Below are 18936 nucleotides of genomic sequence, written 5' to 3'. Positions count from 1 at the left end.
AGGTAGGGGCACAACGAAGACATGGCCAAAAACACAAATTGGCCAAAAAAAAAAAGTAAAGAGAGAACCAAAAATATTTTGGCAAACAGGCAACAGTTGTTATGCAAAAATATATATTTTTGGGGAATTAAATATATATAAAAATTTAAACTTATGTATATAGTTACTAAATTTAAATATCAATTCTGAATATATTTATTGTATTTAGGTGATTTTTAAAAAAATATGCATTAGTCTTTCGAGCTAAAAATAAGGTCTGGGAGTTTAAATATTTCAACTTTGTGGATATTTCCTTAAGAAATATGTTTAAAAAAGTGATTTAAAATGTTTTAGTATAATTGGTATTATTTATTATAAACAAATTAACATATTTTACATCACTTCTAGATAAAAAGGGCAAGAATTACTAGGATTTCCAATCAACTCTTTATTTTGAAAATACTTTCTTTTAAAATAATACCATATTATAGAAAGAATCTTTCGAAATACCCGTTAAATCCCCGCCGTACACTGTTAAGCAGAGACCTGCCTCTCTCTTCTGTATAGTCTCTTTTGTAAAAAAATCAATCTATTAACTAGATAATGAAACCGAGAATGTGAGTAAATCAAGTCGATTATAATGACCGTAACCGGCTGGGGCATTTCGAATTAATAACTGTCAAATAAGAGAGCGTTTAAAGCAGCTAAATGAAATGAAAATTGGCAATAGAAGAGGCCAAGAGGAGGCGCAAGTGGCATGCAACGCAAATAGAGAGAAAGATGGAGCCAGGACATGCAACACTGTAAGTGGCTCTGGTGGCGCCCCCCGATCTGATATTAGCCCCTATATTGTATGTACAATATAGTATAGAATCCAGAAGACCCAACGGCATCGTCGGTGGAAAGTCGTTAGAGCTGAAAGAAAAGAAGAAAACAAGTCCAGGGTTACGCCTTCGGAGGAGTCAGGGAAAACCTGACCAGAAAACCAGACGTAGGCGCATCGATCGAGTCCTCTAGAGACTCCAAGACTCTCGAACCTATATATATACGATATATATGTAAGATCTGAAGGAGCATGAGAGGAGCGAACGAAACGACGTTAATAAGAAATTAATGTCTTGATCATTTTCGATCGTTATGTAAATCAATCAGGCAAATTATAGCTCAGGGGCTTGCCACAATAATTAGACCCTATTCGTAATAATGCGCCACAAGCAGCCAGTGGGGGAAAGAGAGGGCCCGATGCCCAACCGGATAGAGATAGCGATAGAGGCCCCGAACACCCCGAACTCGAACTCCAGCCCGAACCTTTCTGGCGTGCAGACGCTGACGCGCCCCTTTGCAAAAAAAATGTGCAACAAAAAAAAAAGAAGTAAAAACGAGGTAAAAAATGTGGCATGCAACGCCTTGATGTCTTCTTCGACTCCAGAAGACAGAAGACCAAAGTCTGAAGACTGAACACTGAAGACTCAAGAGTCGAAAGCCCCATGGACGTCTTCATTAAAACAACAAAACATTTATGCGCCGCTTTGGCATGTCGATCGTAGCTGGTAGATCGTTTTTGAGAGGCAGTTCGTCATGGCAGCAGACTTTTCTCCTCCGGGCCAAGACCGCAGTGGGGGCAGGGGGGTCAAGGGGCTTGGATCTGTAGACGGGGGTCCTGAACGGGGCTTCGAGAGGGGAGGCAGCTGGCAACATCGTAACAAGATGCGTAAAAATTATTGATTTTCTTTGACTTGATTGTTGTTGGCTATCAAAATTTAATCATAACATGCAGCCAACATACAAGAGTCAAAGATGCACTGAAAAAAATATATATTTTTTGGTTTATATATAGTAGAGTATCTTATCTGGATAGTATAGAATTCAATTGTCTCTTAAATAAGGGCAATAAGATACAAAAGAGAACAATTCTTACAAAATTTAAAAAAATGTAAAACTGTGTTGTGAATAGGAACTGTAAAAGTAATTAGTCCTAAAAAAAGGAAAACGTCCTAAAGTTGTATCTTAAAATATACATAGAAAGTTTTTAATTATTACAATTGGTTATTATACATATTTAAGCCCATATATGAAGATTTTTAAGGATGTTTTTTAATAGTTTTTAAACCAAAATTAAGAAGATTTAGAAGAATAAATAGAATGATTCTTAAAATATTAAAAAAATACTAGAACTCAGTTGAAAAGAAAAGGAAAGAAAATATCACAAAAATAAGAGACCCTTAATAAAGGCTCTATATATAAGTATGTTTTGAGTACTACCTATGAGCATGTGAAGAATATTTAAAAATCAATCAATACTAATTTTTACATAAAAAATTCTATGTCTTGTACTTAAGGTTTCAAAGACCTAATATTTTTGTATGGTTCCTAAAATTTCTTGAAGTGTATACCAAACCTGGTAGATGGTAGATGGCTAGCATGTTGCCAAGTTAACCACTTCGGCCACTTCCAGTTGAATTTTCAATTTTGCATCGCAGCAGCAGGGCAAAGTAATTTGCCGCGTTGACGTGCCTGGCCTGGCAGATGAGCAATGACCCGAACCCGAAGCAGGACCCAAGAACGGGCCCAAACTACACCGCAGATCTGCCCAGAAGAGCTAAGAACCTGTGTATATGCCCCCATACTCCCCATAATACAAAATATATACCAGTCGGCTGTCGATTTCACTCGCTCGTCGTGTCGATCAATTCGTTTTAATGCAAACAACTCGTATAAATTCATGTGGCAAGTGGGCAGCCAGCCTGATACCTTCTTGGAAATTGCAAGGAAACAACAACAACAAAAACTGGTAACTTGCAACCTGGCCGCCTGGCAACCTGGCCGCCCGGCAGCCTGGCCAAATGGTAAGAGGCACCTTTTTCAGGCAAAGTGCAAAGAAATTCATTAAATTAAGTGCCACACATTTGTGGCCCACTGTGCGGTGCCTTTTTGGATTGCGGTTATTATTGCTCGCCCATAAAGCCACCGACGGAAATGGGACTTGAAACTTGCAACTTGCCACTTGCAACTGGCCAGTGCACTGGCTGCCTGGAGGATCAGGACACCAAAGGGGATCGCCTGGGAGTTGAGTGACGGCGTCAGAAGTCGCAGTCGGCTCAGTCGGCCCAGTCGCGGGGCCTAGACAAATTACTAGGCACCTCTCGCAAATGGCGATTGTCCGGGTGTCTACTGTAACTGCCATCGGCCTAATGATGATGGACTCCAGCGATCGACCAGGCACCAGTCTCCAGCCTCCAGCCTCTGGGCTCTTGGGGTGGCAAAGTGGCTAGCCCATTTCATAAACTACTTAACTGGATTTCTATTAAGTTTAAAAACTTCAATTTGTTAATTATTTTGGGGCTAGACTAGGACTTGGAACTTGGGTTAGAGACTTCTAGGGAGGGATTTTGTTATTATAACAGAGTTTTTTTATAAAAAACAACATTGTATTTAATTTAGAATTTGTATTTTTTTCTTAAAGCCACTTTAACTATAAGTCATTAGTATCAGCCTGAATATTTTATAATTTTATGAATAATGATGGCATTTGAACCCTTTCTTTCTTATATATAATACTTAAACCATTTATACGTATGAGTACCGAAAATGAATATGTTTTATTATGAGGATTGTATAAATGATTCTTTATGTGATATTTACTAAATTTTAAAAGCCTAATTATAGTACAATAAAAATTAAATAATAGATATTTAAAATATATCTGTACTAATCTGTATATTTCTTTATACATTTTTTTAAAAACCAAGTACCGAGTATCATGAGTACCGGGTATCAATATTTACATATGTGTGTTAGAGGGTTAGAGACAGTAAATATATATTTAAGTTGAAAGAACATGTTTAGATAGGTTTATAAAGCCTTTTGTGTTTCTGGGTAGAAATAAAACTTCTTTAATTTAAAATTCAAGTTTAAAACTAAACATCTTAACCTTTTCCTAAAAGTTTCAAAATATTTTCAAACCTCTCCCAAGCCACTTGTATTATTTGCAAATCCATTATATTTTTGAAACAACAACCCCTTAATCAGCTTCCCACGTTCCAAGTGTGATAAACAAACAATTTAACACACTTGCAAAAAATACGCACTCAGCAAGGATAAGGAGGAGGACGAGGACGAGGTGCAGGAGGAAAAAGGATATTCGGACAATCCATCAATGTGACCGGGAACTAAACGCCTTTGACAGGCAATGAAAAGCGTTAGGGAATAGAAAATAGGAAAAGGCAAACGGTAAATGGTAAAATGCTAGAATGTTAAAATGTTAAATGGTAGAAAAAAAAGGGGTTACTATTTTGTGGAAAACAAAAAAGCCGAAAAAGGATCAAAATCGCCGTGTCAGGAGCGCGTGTCTGACTTTATGCCTGATTCTGGGCGTTATTTTTTCACCTTTTTTTTGTTTTTGATTTTCGTTAGGGGGTTGACTCACCCAGAAAGGAGAGAATAAAAAAAAACGAAGGGTCACACAATTAGCAGCCCTAATAGTTTATGTGGCCTAATGCCTAACGATATTTCTCCCTTTTTTTTTTGTTGACTTTTGGGTGTTTTATTTGGAATAGTTTTGAATTTTCGAATGCAAATCAAATCATGTGACAAGCTTCTAATGAACCTCAGAAGAAGTCCTTTTTAGAATCCAGTTCCCAGCTAGCCCATAAATGCTAATGAGCCCTCACGTTTTTTGTTTAGAATTTTTTCCTAATTTTTTTTTGTTGGTCGTTGTTTTTTATAGATTTTTACGGGCATTTGTTGGGTAATTTTTTGTGGGTCGTTTTGATGCGCTAGTGTTGCCTAGACAGTCACAATTTTAAGGCTTCCGGATACTAGCTACTACAGGATTCACCGAAAATCATCATCAGCATCATCATTGGCGTCCCGAGGGCCTCCTTCCTTTCCTCATCCTGCGTGTGCATTTTGTTCCACTTGAGTTTGTTTGTTTAACGACCTTTGAAATTAGGCACAAACCAAGGGCCAAAGGATGTTTTTTCCCCTTGGTACTTGGTCCTTGGGCCTTGATCCTGGGGTTGCTACCTCTTCGCTGAGATTGGGCTTTATACTTTTTTCTGGGTTTAGGGTTCTGACTGGACAAGACGAGTCAGACAACAGTCGGAAATTTATACAGTTTGTATGCAAATTTTGAGTCGATCAGACTCATTTGTTTCGGGCTGGAGATTCGCCATTTGCTGGCCCAATTTAAATTGGGTTAATGTTTTTAATTAGCCGGCCCAGTAATGAGAGGGGGTTGAAAGTTCATAAAATAAACTAATTAAATGTAATGAGTTTTCCTTAAAAAAAAATGAGCAAATCATGTCAAGGCTAAAGAGACAAAAGGCTAAGAATATTGGATAATGAGAAGATTGGTATTATAATTTTTTGAGAGGCTCTTCCTTGCTAAACCGAGCGCTGCCACAAATCGTACGGCCCTATACCGTATATTGTAGAGCTAGATTCGAGGTTAGGGCGACCAGAAATATTTATTTTACTTTGGTACCTAATATAACTTTATTTAAGTTGTTACAACTATACAGGCAATTTTTTTTTATATATATTCTAGTCTAGGGGGTCTTCTAGTCTGAATATTTGTTTGTTTGCTGAGTTATCTTGAGTTATGCTGACTCATAACTCAAGTTTAGATGTTTAATTATACCTCCCTAAAAGGATTTTAAAAAAGTTTTGTTTTTTTCGAAATTATATCCGTTTCAGTTTCATGGATGTAGACCCGTTAAGAAAAGAACTAAAACATTAAACGTGTTTTATTCGAAACTACTTTTTGTCGATACTGTTAACAAGATATCTTACGTTCTAATAAGCGAACTTACTGGTAATAATTATTAGGCATTAGGCAATAATATTCCTTAAATGTCTCTCTATTTCTTCTTTCTTTATAATGGAAAAACTTAATTTATTCTAGGGTTTTTTAGTTTGCCGTAGAGTCATTCATAAGGATTAAAATTTATTATTTTTTTGTGTTCCTCATATTCACAGGAGTGTCAAGCAGGACACGACCTTTTCTTCCCTCATTTTTTGGGATACATAGGTATCTTGATAAATGATTAATGTTCTTCAAATTAATGTTCTTCAAAAGATCTCCTTAAATTAAAATAAATAGTACTGGTAATAATAATATTAAACGCGTATATTTTATGCATATTTTGCACAAGAAAATCTTGAATTTTAAAATTTGTATTTTGTAAACATTTCTGGAAGACTTTGTCTAGTTGTTTATAGTAGTATTGGTTTCTCAACTTTAAAATAGTATATATTAAACCTAAATAAGTTGAAATATTCTAATTTCTTACTCTCCACTCTTCAAAACAAAAATTTCAAAAATATCCAAAAAGGCCCAAACATTTTTGTAGAAAACTCACCTTTGCTTTGGACCATTTAAATGATTTATTTAGGCCATTCTGTGCCCATTTATAGGCCTCTCCCTCTTCGTTTGTTTATTTATGCCCCCACACTGTCCAGTAGTAGTAGTTTCAATGAGTTCTTGAACGACTGCCTGGACAGGCCGGGCCCCATCAATCCTTGGGGGTCTCATTCAGTTCTGGGCACCTCTCTGGTGGCAGTTTTCTAAATGCCCGGCAAATGTTTTAACCATTAACCGGGCCACGCCCGCTTTAGCCCACAACAGCCGCCTCCTGGCCAAATCGATTGCCTTCCAAATCCCCAAATCCCAGACTGAAAGCCCCCCTCCCCGAAAATATAGAATCAAAACTAGAGTCGAAACAAAGGACCTGTTTCGAATGAAATCTTTGTGGCAAATTAGAAGGACAAACCCCTCGGAAAACTATGCCAGATACTGAAACATATATATACCAGTCTGTGTGTGTGTGTGTGTGTGTGTAGTACCCCCCCTTTAAGGGGTAAAGTGGGAAAGTCAACAAAAACCATAATTCAGATAATTTTATTTATAACACCCTTGAGGAATTATATTTTATTTACTCTTTCAAGTGTGATGATGAGGTCGAAGGGGCATGTTTTTGTTTGGCCAGGACCAGGGCCAGCGGGGAGTGGTCAGGGGGGAAGGGGGACAGAGGGGGGGGATGGACCTGAAGCGATACCAAAGAGTCCTTGTCAGGGACCTGCCCCTTTTGTATTGTTATTCTTTTTTTTTTCTCGTCGTGTTTTGGGTTTGCTGGTCTTGGGCTTGAATGAGGGTTGGAATTTTTCCGGCTCTGGTCTGGGTTTTCCTTCTCTCTCTGGCAAGGACCATCAGCAGGCCCGGCAGGACCGGCAGGACGCACAGGACTCTGCTCAGGTCTCCTTCGATTTCCTAACAGATGTGTTTGTAAATTGTCAAAATCTGTGTGCATTTGCTTCCTCCAAAAATCACGTAGTCTCCGTATCTCTTTCATTATGACCCATAACACCTCCCTATCGCATCCTTGGCCACTTGATTTTAATTTTTCATAATTTTTTTTTATTATCGTGTATATTTTTTAAGCATTTCTGTTGATGCCTCCACACCCGTGATGAGGTCTTGGGACCACCCGCTGCTGATGATGGGAAAACACTCTGCGGTTGCAGTGGTTAGCCCAGTGGCTCCCCAGCTCCGAGCGACTTTGGGCCATTTAGTCTCCATCCACCCCCCCGTCGGACTCGCTGGGTTGTAATTGGTTAGTCAGCAGGACTAACAGCAGTTGGTCTGGCAAATTTTTGCAATTAAATTTCACTTAAAACTGCAACTAAGCGATGGATATTCAAGTCGACGAACGAAGGGGTTCCGAAGAGATAATGGGGCGTAGGGTGCACTTCAATAAAAGGGGGTTTGGTTAAGGTTTTAAGTTAACATTATTTATGAATTATTTATATATATTTTTATGGAATGTGTTTATACATATGTATTTTTTATGCTTGGTATATAAAGGCTTTTAGCTAAAAGTCTTCTTTTTCTTTCTTAGGAATTTAAGAAACTGGTATATTTTAAAACTTGGAAACTCGTGGATTTTAATGGTTTCAAAGTATTTAACTAATTCTTTTCTAACTTTTTAAGAAAGTCCTTTAAATATCCTAAGCTCGAAAATAACAAAAAATTCAAGAAAATATTCAAAGAATTATGTATGAAATTTCCAAAGTCTTAATAAAAACTTTTAATATATATTTTACTATAATCGCCAAAATATGCCAAAAACTAGTAAAAGTCATTTTTCATTTGAAAATAGTTAAAATCGAAACCTCTAGACCATTACTATTATTAGATATTATAAATATGATTAAATTCTAATCCGAAATATTTTAAACCTTGAGTTCAAATAACAAGCTCCCCCCCACTGACGTGACTAAGCCCCTGCCTTTTGGCAGTTGAAAAGGAATAGAGAGTAGGAGACAGTAGTCCCCCCCCTAAAATACGGGTAATTTACTTCCGCCATTGCAGCTTTAAACATATCCGAGCAACACCCACCACTTCCTAATTGTGGAAACCAATTTGCGCCGCTATAAATTAGAAAGACAAACGACTCCTGGCTCCTGCCTTTCCTTCTGCCACCTCCTTTAGGGGGCGGTATGCGGTGGGCGTGGCCAGTTCCTGTTCCTGTACCAGCTGCGATTTTCAGATTGAGGATACCCGGTTTGGGGTTTCTGGTAGTATATCCACTCATACCCCTTAAACACATGGGCCGTAGGCACTGGCCCGGACTCGGGCCTAGGCCTGGGCCTGAGCATATCTTGGAAATTTGCATAAATAGACTTTAATTGTTTGCAATTATAAAACGAGACAGACACGAGCCCCGACATTCTCGCCCAGCCATTTGCACATTTTGGTATCCAACAGATACCAGTTACTAGTTAGTTATGGCCATTAGCGAATCTAAATGATTTTAAGCTGGTAATTGTATTAGTTTTTTTTTTTGAGGAAACAATCAATGGAAAATAGTTTTCTTAATGTGTTTTAAGGTGACTTTTTTAATTGTCACGGTCGCCGTAGGACTGTGCTTTATTGTCGCGGTCGTCATAAGAGTTGTATCCCTAATTGTCACGGTCGCCACAAAACATTTTTCAATAGTTATGATGGAATTTTTCTTTCTTTTAGACTCCAGTCATGAGGAGGAGGCTAATAGTGACCAAGAACCGGAGAATCCGGACAAGGAGTTGGGCTCTTTCCCTTATCCGGACGAAGAAACCGTAGAGTCGGAGGCCTTGAAGCGGAGACGTTGCCGGACGAACTTCAACTCATGGCAACTGGAAGAGCTGGAACGAGCCTTCCTGGGCAATCACTATCCGGATGTATTCATGAGGGAAGCACTGGCCATGCGACTCGACTTGAAAGAAGGACGAATAGCGGTGAGCACCACAATACCATAAACATATGTAGACACAACATTCGATTTTTATATCTTATTTCCGAGCTTCGATAACATTTGCGTGAGCATGGTAAAACAATTTGGTGGCAAACTGGAACTCAATTACTCAATAAAACCAATTACCTGACTATTTTTATCCATTATAATTCATTTTATTTCATTTGCAATTGCGTTTCGTGTCGCTTGTTGTTGTAATGATTTCAATTGCATTCCCATAGCCCATAGCCCATAGCCCATAGCCGGAGCTTAACCCTTTGTAGGCAACTTTGCATGTCAGTCGTGTGATTATCATGGCTCTGTCTCTTTCTGGGCATTGCTGTCCGTCTCTATCGCATGGGTCTGGGTTCGGAGTACGGTATGGGGACTATATAGAGGTATGGGGAGGTCGGGACATTTGGCTACGCTTTGTGTCTGAAATTGTTTCTTGACATGACATATCAATTTGTCAATGCAAGCGACAAGACAGCGACAGTCTGTCCGTATGTCCGTCTGTCCGTAAGTCGCTCTGTCCGTTCGTCATTCAGTCAGTCACTCAATTTGCCAAAAAAAAAAAGGGAGGCCCTCGTTACGAAAAAGCATTGCATGCCGCCGTTCGAAAACAATTTGTTGCACATTAAATACAAAGAGAAAAAAAAGTGCACAATGCATGCAAATGACTTTAAATTGTCGCACAGACCTCTGCCTATGTATGTACTTTAAATAGCTATATGAATGGTATACATATGCATTGGAATTGTCACCGCCATCCACCCATACACCGCTCCAAAGTGTCACGCTTGAGTCTCCCGGAAAAACTGCAGGTAAATTAGCGACGCCATCTTGTTTATGACTCCAACTAACCAAGGCAGCCATCCCCATCATCACGAGGGGCCCGATAATCATCACCAGCCATAGAAGCTCCAAAACGCATGACAAAATAGCTCTACTATGGGCTATACGTGTTGCGACACTGAAAAATATGTACCTCTTAGAGGAGAAGTTAACTTTTGAGTAAAATATTGTATTTTTCAAATATAAAATATTTAAGCTAGTATATACTAACTAATATAGATTATAAAAATACAAAATTTATTCATATAACTGCTTTTAAGACCGTAGTTTCTCGCAGTGCCTTATTTGTATTGCCCTTGGTCTCGTTGCTTATTGAAATGAAATTACTGGAGAGCTGTTTTTTCGGTGTTCTGGTAATGGATATGTTCCAGCACCTAATCGCGTATTTACCTTAACTATTTTACAACATTTTCACTCTCTTTTCGTATAAAATTAATAACTCACTGACTTAAAAAACTAGCTCAGCTTAAGAATTTAAAAAAAATAGTTATAAGATTATTTGAGATATTTTCTCCAATAAACCTCTGGGTTATATTTTAAAAGACTTTCAATACGACGAAGGCGAAGTTTATATTTTTGCCATTATTCATCCGATTTTTAAGGGGACCATCATAAACGATTTTTCGATATTTTTTTCATTACTCTGGATTAAAATCTAAAACCGAAATATTTTTTAGATTTTTTCTAAAAAAAAGGGAATAAGAAAGGAAAGCAAGGGTATATCCTTGCATTTAAGATCGGATGTAAATCACAAACATCCGATATAGTTTGACGATCGTTGAAAAAAATACCAAGCTTATATCTCTTCTTCCCTCTTCTATCAAGGAATTTTTAGCAAATACCGATTTCCGATCTTTCAGTTATATATCAGATACCAAAATTTTGACCAAAATTATAATACCCCCTGCAAGGGTATAAAAATGTGACAATAGCGAAGGCTTCCCACTCCCAACGGCTATATATGGTAGAATACATATGTAGTAGTCGCATCCGATACCATAAAGTATATATCGGCGCATTTCCATATAAGTTCCGAAGAGGTATTAGTATTAACCAATACTATTTAAGCACTGCTAGTGTTAAAATCTGTTTTTGAACACTGTTATGAAATAAGGAAGAAGATGAATATGTTGGGCCCTCGGCAAAATCATTCAATTTGTCATAATAGTCACCGCTCTCGGGCGGAAAGGTTCTATACCTTCTCTTATTTTATCTTTTATATTGAATCGTTTTTTATTTATTTTCATTTTTTTTGTTTTTTAATTTCGGAATGAAACCTCAAAGGTTAACTCAAACTGAAGTGGGTTCTTTTTTATTTTTATATTTAAATTTTATTTTAAAGCCCATGGCTTTTAATGATTCTGAATATATTTTGCAACCAATATTTTGTATTTTTATATTTTATATTAACCTGGTTTCTCAATATGTGGCAGTGGAGATGTTCCATTAAAGTTTTTCTTTTTCCTTTTGTTTTTTTTTTTTAATTATACTTTGCAATCGTCCTTCAAGTCGCGGTACCAGATTGTAAAGCGTTCTTCAAATCGCAGTACCTGATGGAAAATATATTCTTAATTTTTTTGCTTTTTGAATTTTTAAGACCTTATAAACCATATTTTTGTTGTAATTATACTTTGCAATCGTTTTTCATATCCCGGTACAAGTTTTCAAGCGTTCTTCAAATCGCAGTACCATATGGAAACTATATTCTTAATTTGTTTGCTTTTTGAATTCTTAACGCTTTTTGAATTCTTGAATTCTTACAAACCATATTTTCGTTTATTTTTGTTTTAATTATACTTTGCAATCGTTTCTCAAGTCCCTGTACCAGTTTGTAAAGCGTTCTTTAAATCGCAGTACCAGATGGAAACTATATTCTTAATTTTTTTACTTTTTGAATTCTTAAGACCTTATAAACCATATTTTTGTTGTAATTATACTTTGCAATCGTTCCCTAATTCTCGGTACCAGTTTGTAAAGCGTTCTTCAAATCGCAGTACCAGATGGGAACTATATTCTGAATTTTTTTGCTTTTTGAATTCTTAAAATCTATAAACCAGGTTTATAATGATTTGATTTTATTTTTTTTTTAGACCTGAAGTGGAGATGCTCCATGAAAGTTTTCCATTAAATTATACTTTGGAACCGTTCACCAAATCGCTGTATCAGTTGGCAACTTTATTCTAATAATTTTTTTAAACCTTATCAACTGGGTTTCTCCATTTGTGGCAGTGGAGATGCTCCACTAAAGTTTTCCATTTTCCTGTGGTTTTTTTCCAAAACTGAAGTTTTGGAGACATCTTCGACCCTATAAAGTATATATATTCTTGATCAGGATCACCTCCTTATTGATTGGAATACATTAAAAGATTTTAGTTCTATTCTCCATCGAAGTCTTTCGAAAGTGACTGTTTAAATATGTTAACTTTCTATATATTTTTTTAAATTTTTGGAATATTTACTTATTACCCTGAACGATGTCTATATCTTTACCAACATTCATCTAATTACTAAGCGCATTACCTTAAACGATGTGTAGACTCTTTGTAAATCTTAAGTAAAATATAAACCATATATGTACTTACAGGTCTGGTTCCAGAACCGACGAGCCAAGTGGCGCAAAAAGGAGCACACGAAAAAAGGTCCTGGACGCCCAGCTCACAACGCCCAGCCCCAGAGCTGCAGTGGAGCGCCCATACCCCTGAGTGAGTTGCGGGCCAGAGAGAGGTAATTCAAAAATTATTATAATTATATAATTATAATTATATTATATATAATCAATATTTCATCCATCCAGGGCCCAGAGAAGCAAACGAATGGGAAAAGCCATCGAACGGCAGGCCCGGAAATTGCGTCTGAAAGGCATCGAAGTGGACTTGGAGAGGCTGAAAGCCGACTACTTGGCGGCTCACAAGGACCACTGGCTGCCGAATCATCAGGACGAGGACCACGACCTGGACGACATGGGCAGCTATGAGGACGATGATCTGCCCATCGATGTGGTCGGCGATCCTCAGGACGGCAGCCAGGATAATTCGTTTTGTTCCTCTCGGACATATCCGAAGAGCAGTACTGGCAGCGAAGCGGACGTGGAACCGGAAGAGCCCGAAGATCCTGAAGATCCCGAAGAGGACATTCGAGTGCCCATCAAGCTGGAGACAGAGCCGCCCCAAAACAAAAACAAAAGCATCTACAACTCACCCTTCAGCATCGAATCCCTGCTGGGTTCATAACGAATATCGGATATTGTGTGTCTATAGGATTAGTTTTTGGTGTATGTGGTGGCTTATCTAAGAAATATATACATTTATATATTCATTATATGTAATTATGGAGTTTTTGAGTTTTTTTCAAGTGTAACAGTACCAGGTATGATACAGTCTCCCCTGGACTTCTTGAAGCGTGCGGTTATGAATATTCTTGAATTTTAATTTCCAGCCAACTGCCCAGGGGCTAGGGAAATGTTAAGGCGTTAAAGGGGTGGGGGCTGAGAATCGGTTAGGAGGCGTGGCTGGGTGAGAAGGCGGCGGCAGTGCATCCATCAAGTTCACACGCAGCTAGCCACTGTGGAAAGGGTTGGGAAAAAACTTGAATAAAATATAAAAAATAAAAAAGATTAAAATTTCGAGAGCCTTTTAAGGCTTGTTTCTAGCTTGAATTTTTAATAATTTAATCTTTCAATAAATAATATATTTTAAATTATCTGGAAACAATATATTTCGTAACATATCTCGGAATCTGCTTCCATGGTATCTCCAGCATCAGTCGCAGTCACAGTCGAAATCTGGGGAGTTGGATGCCCCCAAGGTAAATTCAACAAAATGCAACTCAGAGACAGACAGAGATAGGGGCTTTTTGAGGAAAAAAAGAGGCAAGAATAGCGGACATCGGACATCGGACGACTCACAAATGTAATACACACATCAGGCAAATAAATTAGAAGGCAACTCCTTCGGCAGAAGCGTCAGGTAAGCCGCGCCCCCCGTTCGCACTGGCACTCGCACTCTGGCCAGGATCGGGGCTGGGCATCCTTTGCCAGACCTGGCCAGGCATTTGCAGTTGTACAAAATGGAGCCCGGAGAGTAATGCAGACAATCCGTCATGCAGGTGTGAATGATTCATTAATTTCTCGCCTTCATACGAATTTTCAGTTAACATGCGAGCGGAACCGAAACGAGCCTCAAAGAGTTACGCACACAGTGAGAAAAAATGTTGCATTGATTCGTTAGAATTTTTGGTAAAATATTATAATCATATTCTGGTTATTATTTAAAGGTTTAAAGTATGACAAGTGGCTTCATTTCATGAACTTAATGTGGAATATTTGTAGACAATGTATTAGTAGACAATAGCTCCTTAGTAGCTAATCCCTAATTTTTTTCCAGTGCCCTGGTAAGCGGTAAAGAGCATATTTTTAGGTAGGTCTGGTCTGGGGTTTGGAACTCATGCCTGGCAGCTCCTCCATCCTCCATCCAAGCAACTCCTGCTCCTTCTTGAAGCCACAACTTCCAAGCTTAACGTCTTCATTACGCACAGCCACGGTCTTCATCTCTAAAAATGGTAGAAAAAAAACAAAATAAAAAACAGCTTTTAGGCCAAAAAGAAATCCAGAAGAGCCACTCGCAGTCTGCGTTGCCAATTGGCTTTTGGATTTTCAATTTCGCGGCATTTCCTTTCGAGATCCTTGGGCCAAAGAGATCAACAACTGCAGTCAGTGTGAATGCGAAATGCCAGCGGGTGGCTAATTAGCCAGCTCTGGGCCGATACTGGGCCAATTGGTTAATTGGTAGACCAGTTTCCCACTAATTGAATTAGACCCTAATAAACCCGCACTCTCCAAAGCATTTCACACGAATTCTATTTGGGATTCGCATCATTTAAATGATTTTTGTGCCCGTTTCGGTCAACAATTCATACTTTTTATTACACCTACATTTTCGGGCCAGCTCGAAATGAAGGCGTTAACCAAGTTTAATACATTTATTTGGGCCAGGATTGTGACTGGGGACTTGAACTTTGTCTGGAGACGGGAGAGCCGAAGCTTGAGCTGGAGCTGAAGCTGGACCTGGAGCTGCCATATCTGTCCAAAGTAATAATTATGTTTCACGTTGTTATCCTAATTTACGTGCCCCAGAACAGAGACCTAAACAGACAGAGTTCCAAGGGACTGGGTAAAGCACTGAGAGAAATTTTCGTTATATAAATAGAATCAAAAACAACTAAAGGTTTTTTAGTTTTTTTCAATAATTTAGGAAAGGTAATAACATCCTTTTTTTGAATATTTCTTCATTAAATATACTTCCTTAAATGTAATACGACAACTACACTTGGATAATAAAACATAGATACAAACATAATACAATTTTAATTCAATGTGTTTTAATTCTATGTGTTTTTTAATAAGTTTAAATTATTCATATATATTTTTTAGGTAATTATTCGAGTAGTATTTTATAGAACCCTGAGGCTACCCAGGCAAGAACTGAGTAAAGCCAAAAGTATTGGATATCATATAGTAAAGCCTAGTTTAAAACCGAGCTTGACATTTATTTGCGCTGTTTGTCCTTAAAAAATCTTTAAAAAATATTTCACTTCTTAAATACAAGTTTATCCTCTACTGTATCCTTTATTTTATCAATTTGTGTTTTATATTCTCGAATTTAATCTTTTATTAAATATTTTGTAAACATTTCTGCAAGTGCCGAGTTCAAACCTCAGTCACAACAACCGCTGCCCTGGGGCTATGGAAAAAATATAAAAAAATAAGACTAAAAAACTAAAGCCAATGCTGAAACTGAAACCAAAGTCTCATCATCGTCGTTGGCCCGTTTTGTTGGCCGTTTCTGTCCGTTTTGGCCTTTCGTCTTCCGTCTCTGGGTCGTCGCATTTCACTGGAAAAATATTAAACACAAAGCGAGATACTGAAAATTGATTTCTCACCTTCGTGCACGTTATGTTATGGAAGGTGTCCATCCAACGTCCATTGTCGGTCGTTTCTGTAGTGTTCTGTAGCTTATAATTAATTAATATATGTATATACCGCATACCTGAGCAAGCACATGTACAAATACAGGTATAAAATAAACGGATTTGGATATAGCACTTCGTGATTTGCACGCCCGCCGAAAAAAAAACAAAGAAAAAATGTATATATTTCAATAATCATAATCTCGGAAGGTATGGGGAGTTAAGAAGTCTAAGGTATAAGGCATACCTACTATATATCTCGAAAACCCGCCAGACAGCCTGTCGCAATGCCAACTCCCTCTTTTTCAATCCCCGACGCCCCCCGCCGCCTGTGCGCGCCCTCCTCGACTCGTAAATTAACATTTATCTGTGAATTTATTGCATCATCGAGAAAAGTTTTCAATTCGCTGGCGAAGTCAAGAAAGGGGGATCCAATAACGCGGCAGATGGAGGGGGTGAGGCGACCTGAGATTACACAAAAGAAGAGCCCCTAACACCCGGCACCTGTTGGTCAAATGGAGAAAATTTATTTGTCATTTCTTTTACGCCATTTGTCGTGGCTTTTAATTTGCTTTCAAAAGCCAGCTTAGTTTTTCATTTCGAAATTATGATTTTCTTTCTATTTTTTATCATACAAAATTTAAATACTCTTTCTTCAGGGATTTTATATTGAATTTAATCAAGATTACTAGGCTATATGGAGGTAATGAGTAAGGAGGGCTATAGCCTTTAAAAATTTGTTGCATACTTCAGAGTGCTTCGGAACCAGGCATTAAGGCAGCACAACAGCCACATCTATAACTTCTTTAAAAATCATCCGATTTTGTTGAACTTTGGTTTCTAGATATAAATAAGTCTTTTGAATAGTTTTGCACCAAAAATTATTAAAAAATAGTTTTTGAAATAGAGTTATAGAGACATTCTAAGAGGTGGACTTACATTTTTTGGTAATTTTTGGATTATAAATTTTTTTGAAAATTGTGTACTTATGTTTCAAATATAGAAACTGTTTCTCGAAAACAGAAAAATTCCTTCAAAATAAATCAAACTCTTAAGTTTAAACTCAAATTTAAATTAAAAAAAAAAGGGCATTTAATTTTCAACTCAAAACTCTACAAACTCTACTCTTTTTTTTGAATATTGTTTTCTTTTTTTTCACTTTTGTTTGGAGCTCAGCCTCTTTGGATCCCCCTACTGCCCCTCCCAGTCAATGCACCTTAATTTTCTCCACATCGTGACATTTTAAAATGAGAATGGCATATAAAAATTTGTATGATATGATTTTTATAGACTTCAAATCGATTTTTTTACGATCATTGTTGCCGCTTTTTATGCGCTTGCCACGGTTTTATGTGACAGGCAGAGCAGCGGGGGTCTGGTTGGGGGTTAGGTTAACCCATACGGCTTTTTTTGTGGCATTGGGATGCATTTTTTTTTATGTAATTATGTAATTAGGTGTTAAGGCAAACAATTTGAAGGGGTCACAAAATATTGATGCTGCCGCCCGCTGCCGATTATCATTATTATTATTATTGTGATGAAAATGATGATTGTGATGATGGGAGACCGTTAGGTCTGGCTTTCTTATCGATGCACTGGCATCAAGAGTAAGAAATTAAATACGAAATACGAAAACATATATATTTTGGCCATATGCTGTCAGAGTTGGAGTTGGAAAGTTAAAAGGCCAGCCAATATCCGGTCGGGCGAACCCCAATGGATCGGGCCACCTGTTGTGTCCTTTTTTTCTATGTTGCACCATCGCAAAATTTTTAATTTAATTTTTTTTCATTACTTTCTGCCGCACAAACACTCTCACAAGTATACATATTTGTACATATGTATATGGCAGCTTAAATTATTTCTGCCAGACTTTAAGTTGAACTTCGAGCCTCATGGCTCTGGTCGGTGATTAATAAAGCCATTATCCCACAGACCGGATCGGGATCTGGATCGGGATCGGTATCGTATCGGAATAGGGCTTCAAGTCGGGTTCGGGTCCGGCCACTACAACAGCTGTTGGCAACAGACTGCTCTTGGCCCGGTTCGATTCCTTTCGTTCGTGAGAAGATGCCAAAAACCCATTCAACTGACTAACTGACTTTTCATAAAATATTTGGAAAAATAAAAAACATTAATTAAAAAAAATAAGGAAAAAGGAATAATTTATAGTTAATATACTCCCATGTTCATAAAATTTTTAGATGCTAGGAATGAAAAAAGCAAAATAATGTTTAGGATTATGGAGGCTCCGATCAGAGTCACGATATTCCAAGGATTAAGACTAATAAAGACTAAAACATAAGACTATTAAATGAAAAATAATAAAATAAGAGGATCCTAGAGACTACCAAGTAAATTTGAAATATTTTTCCATTTAAGATACGAAGGTATACAAATGGGCTACAATGGGAGTGGACTGGAAAAATTTTGACACAAACTGGATCTGCGCGAATATTATACGATTCCATGTTCCAAATCTGATAGTTTTATCTATTTTAATCATCGAAATGCGTTCAAATCTGTAGCTCGTTTGTATGGAAAAAGGTATATACATGAGTACATCTCCTTCAAAATAACTTGGATATATCTATTTTTATGTCCATCGACACTATCGTGTGTATCGTGTGTTGAAACTTTAATTTTCTTTTTCGACTTTTAATATAAGTCCTTATTCTAATATAAATCCTTATCACTATCATAGGTTTTTTCCAATTAAAAAAATATTATTTGATATTTTACGCTATTTATAAAAATCATTCAAGATTCATTCATTCAAAGACATATTTTATAATTTTTAATTATCATTTAATTTTAAAAGTAAGCTGTACATTTACTTAAATTATTCTTTAGCCCGTATTTTCTA

General features: G+C 37.4%; 1 protein-coding gene across 1 annotated transcript; it reads left to right on the top strand.

The window, feature by feature from the left end:
• Positions 1-9078: 9078 nt before the first annotated feature.
• OdsH (Ods-site homeobox) lies at positions 9079-13382 on the top strand (the record flags this gene model as incomplete). Its single annotated transcript, XM_017239680.3, has 3 exons — positions 9079-9255; positions 12691-12830; positions 12901-13382. Coding segments are annotated over 3 exons (753 nt in total), but the record flags the coding sequence as incomplete, so codon positions are not given.
• Between the last annotated feature and the right edge of the window lie 5554 nt (positions 13383-18936).

This window comes from Drosophila bipectinata, chromosome XL (genome assembly GCF_030179905.1).
Source record: "Drosophila bipectinata strain 14024-0381.07 chromosome XL, DbipHiC1v2, whole genome shotgun sequence".
In the NCBI taxonomy this organism is placed as follows: Eukaryota; Metazoa; Arthropoda; class Insecta; order Diptera; family Drosophilidae; genus Drosophila; species Drosophila bipectinata.
This window is presented reverse-complemented; position numbering and strand designations above follow the sequence as displayed.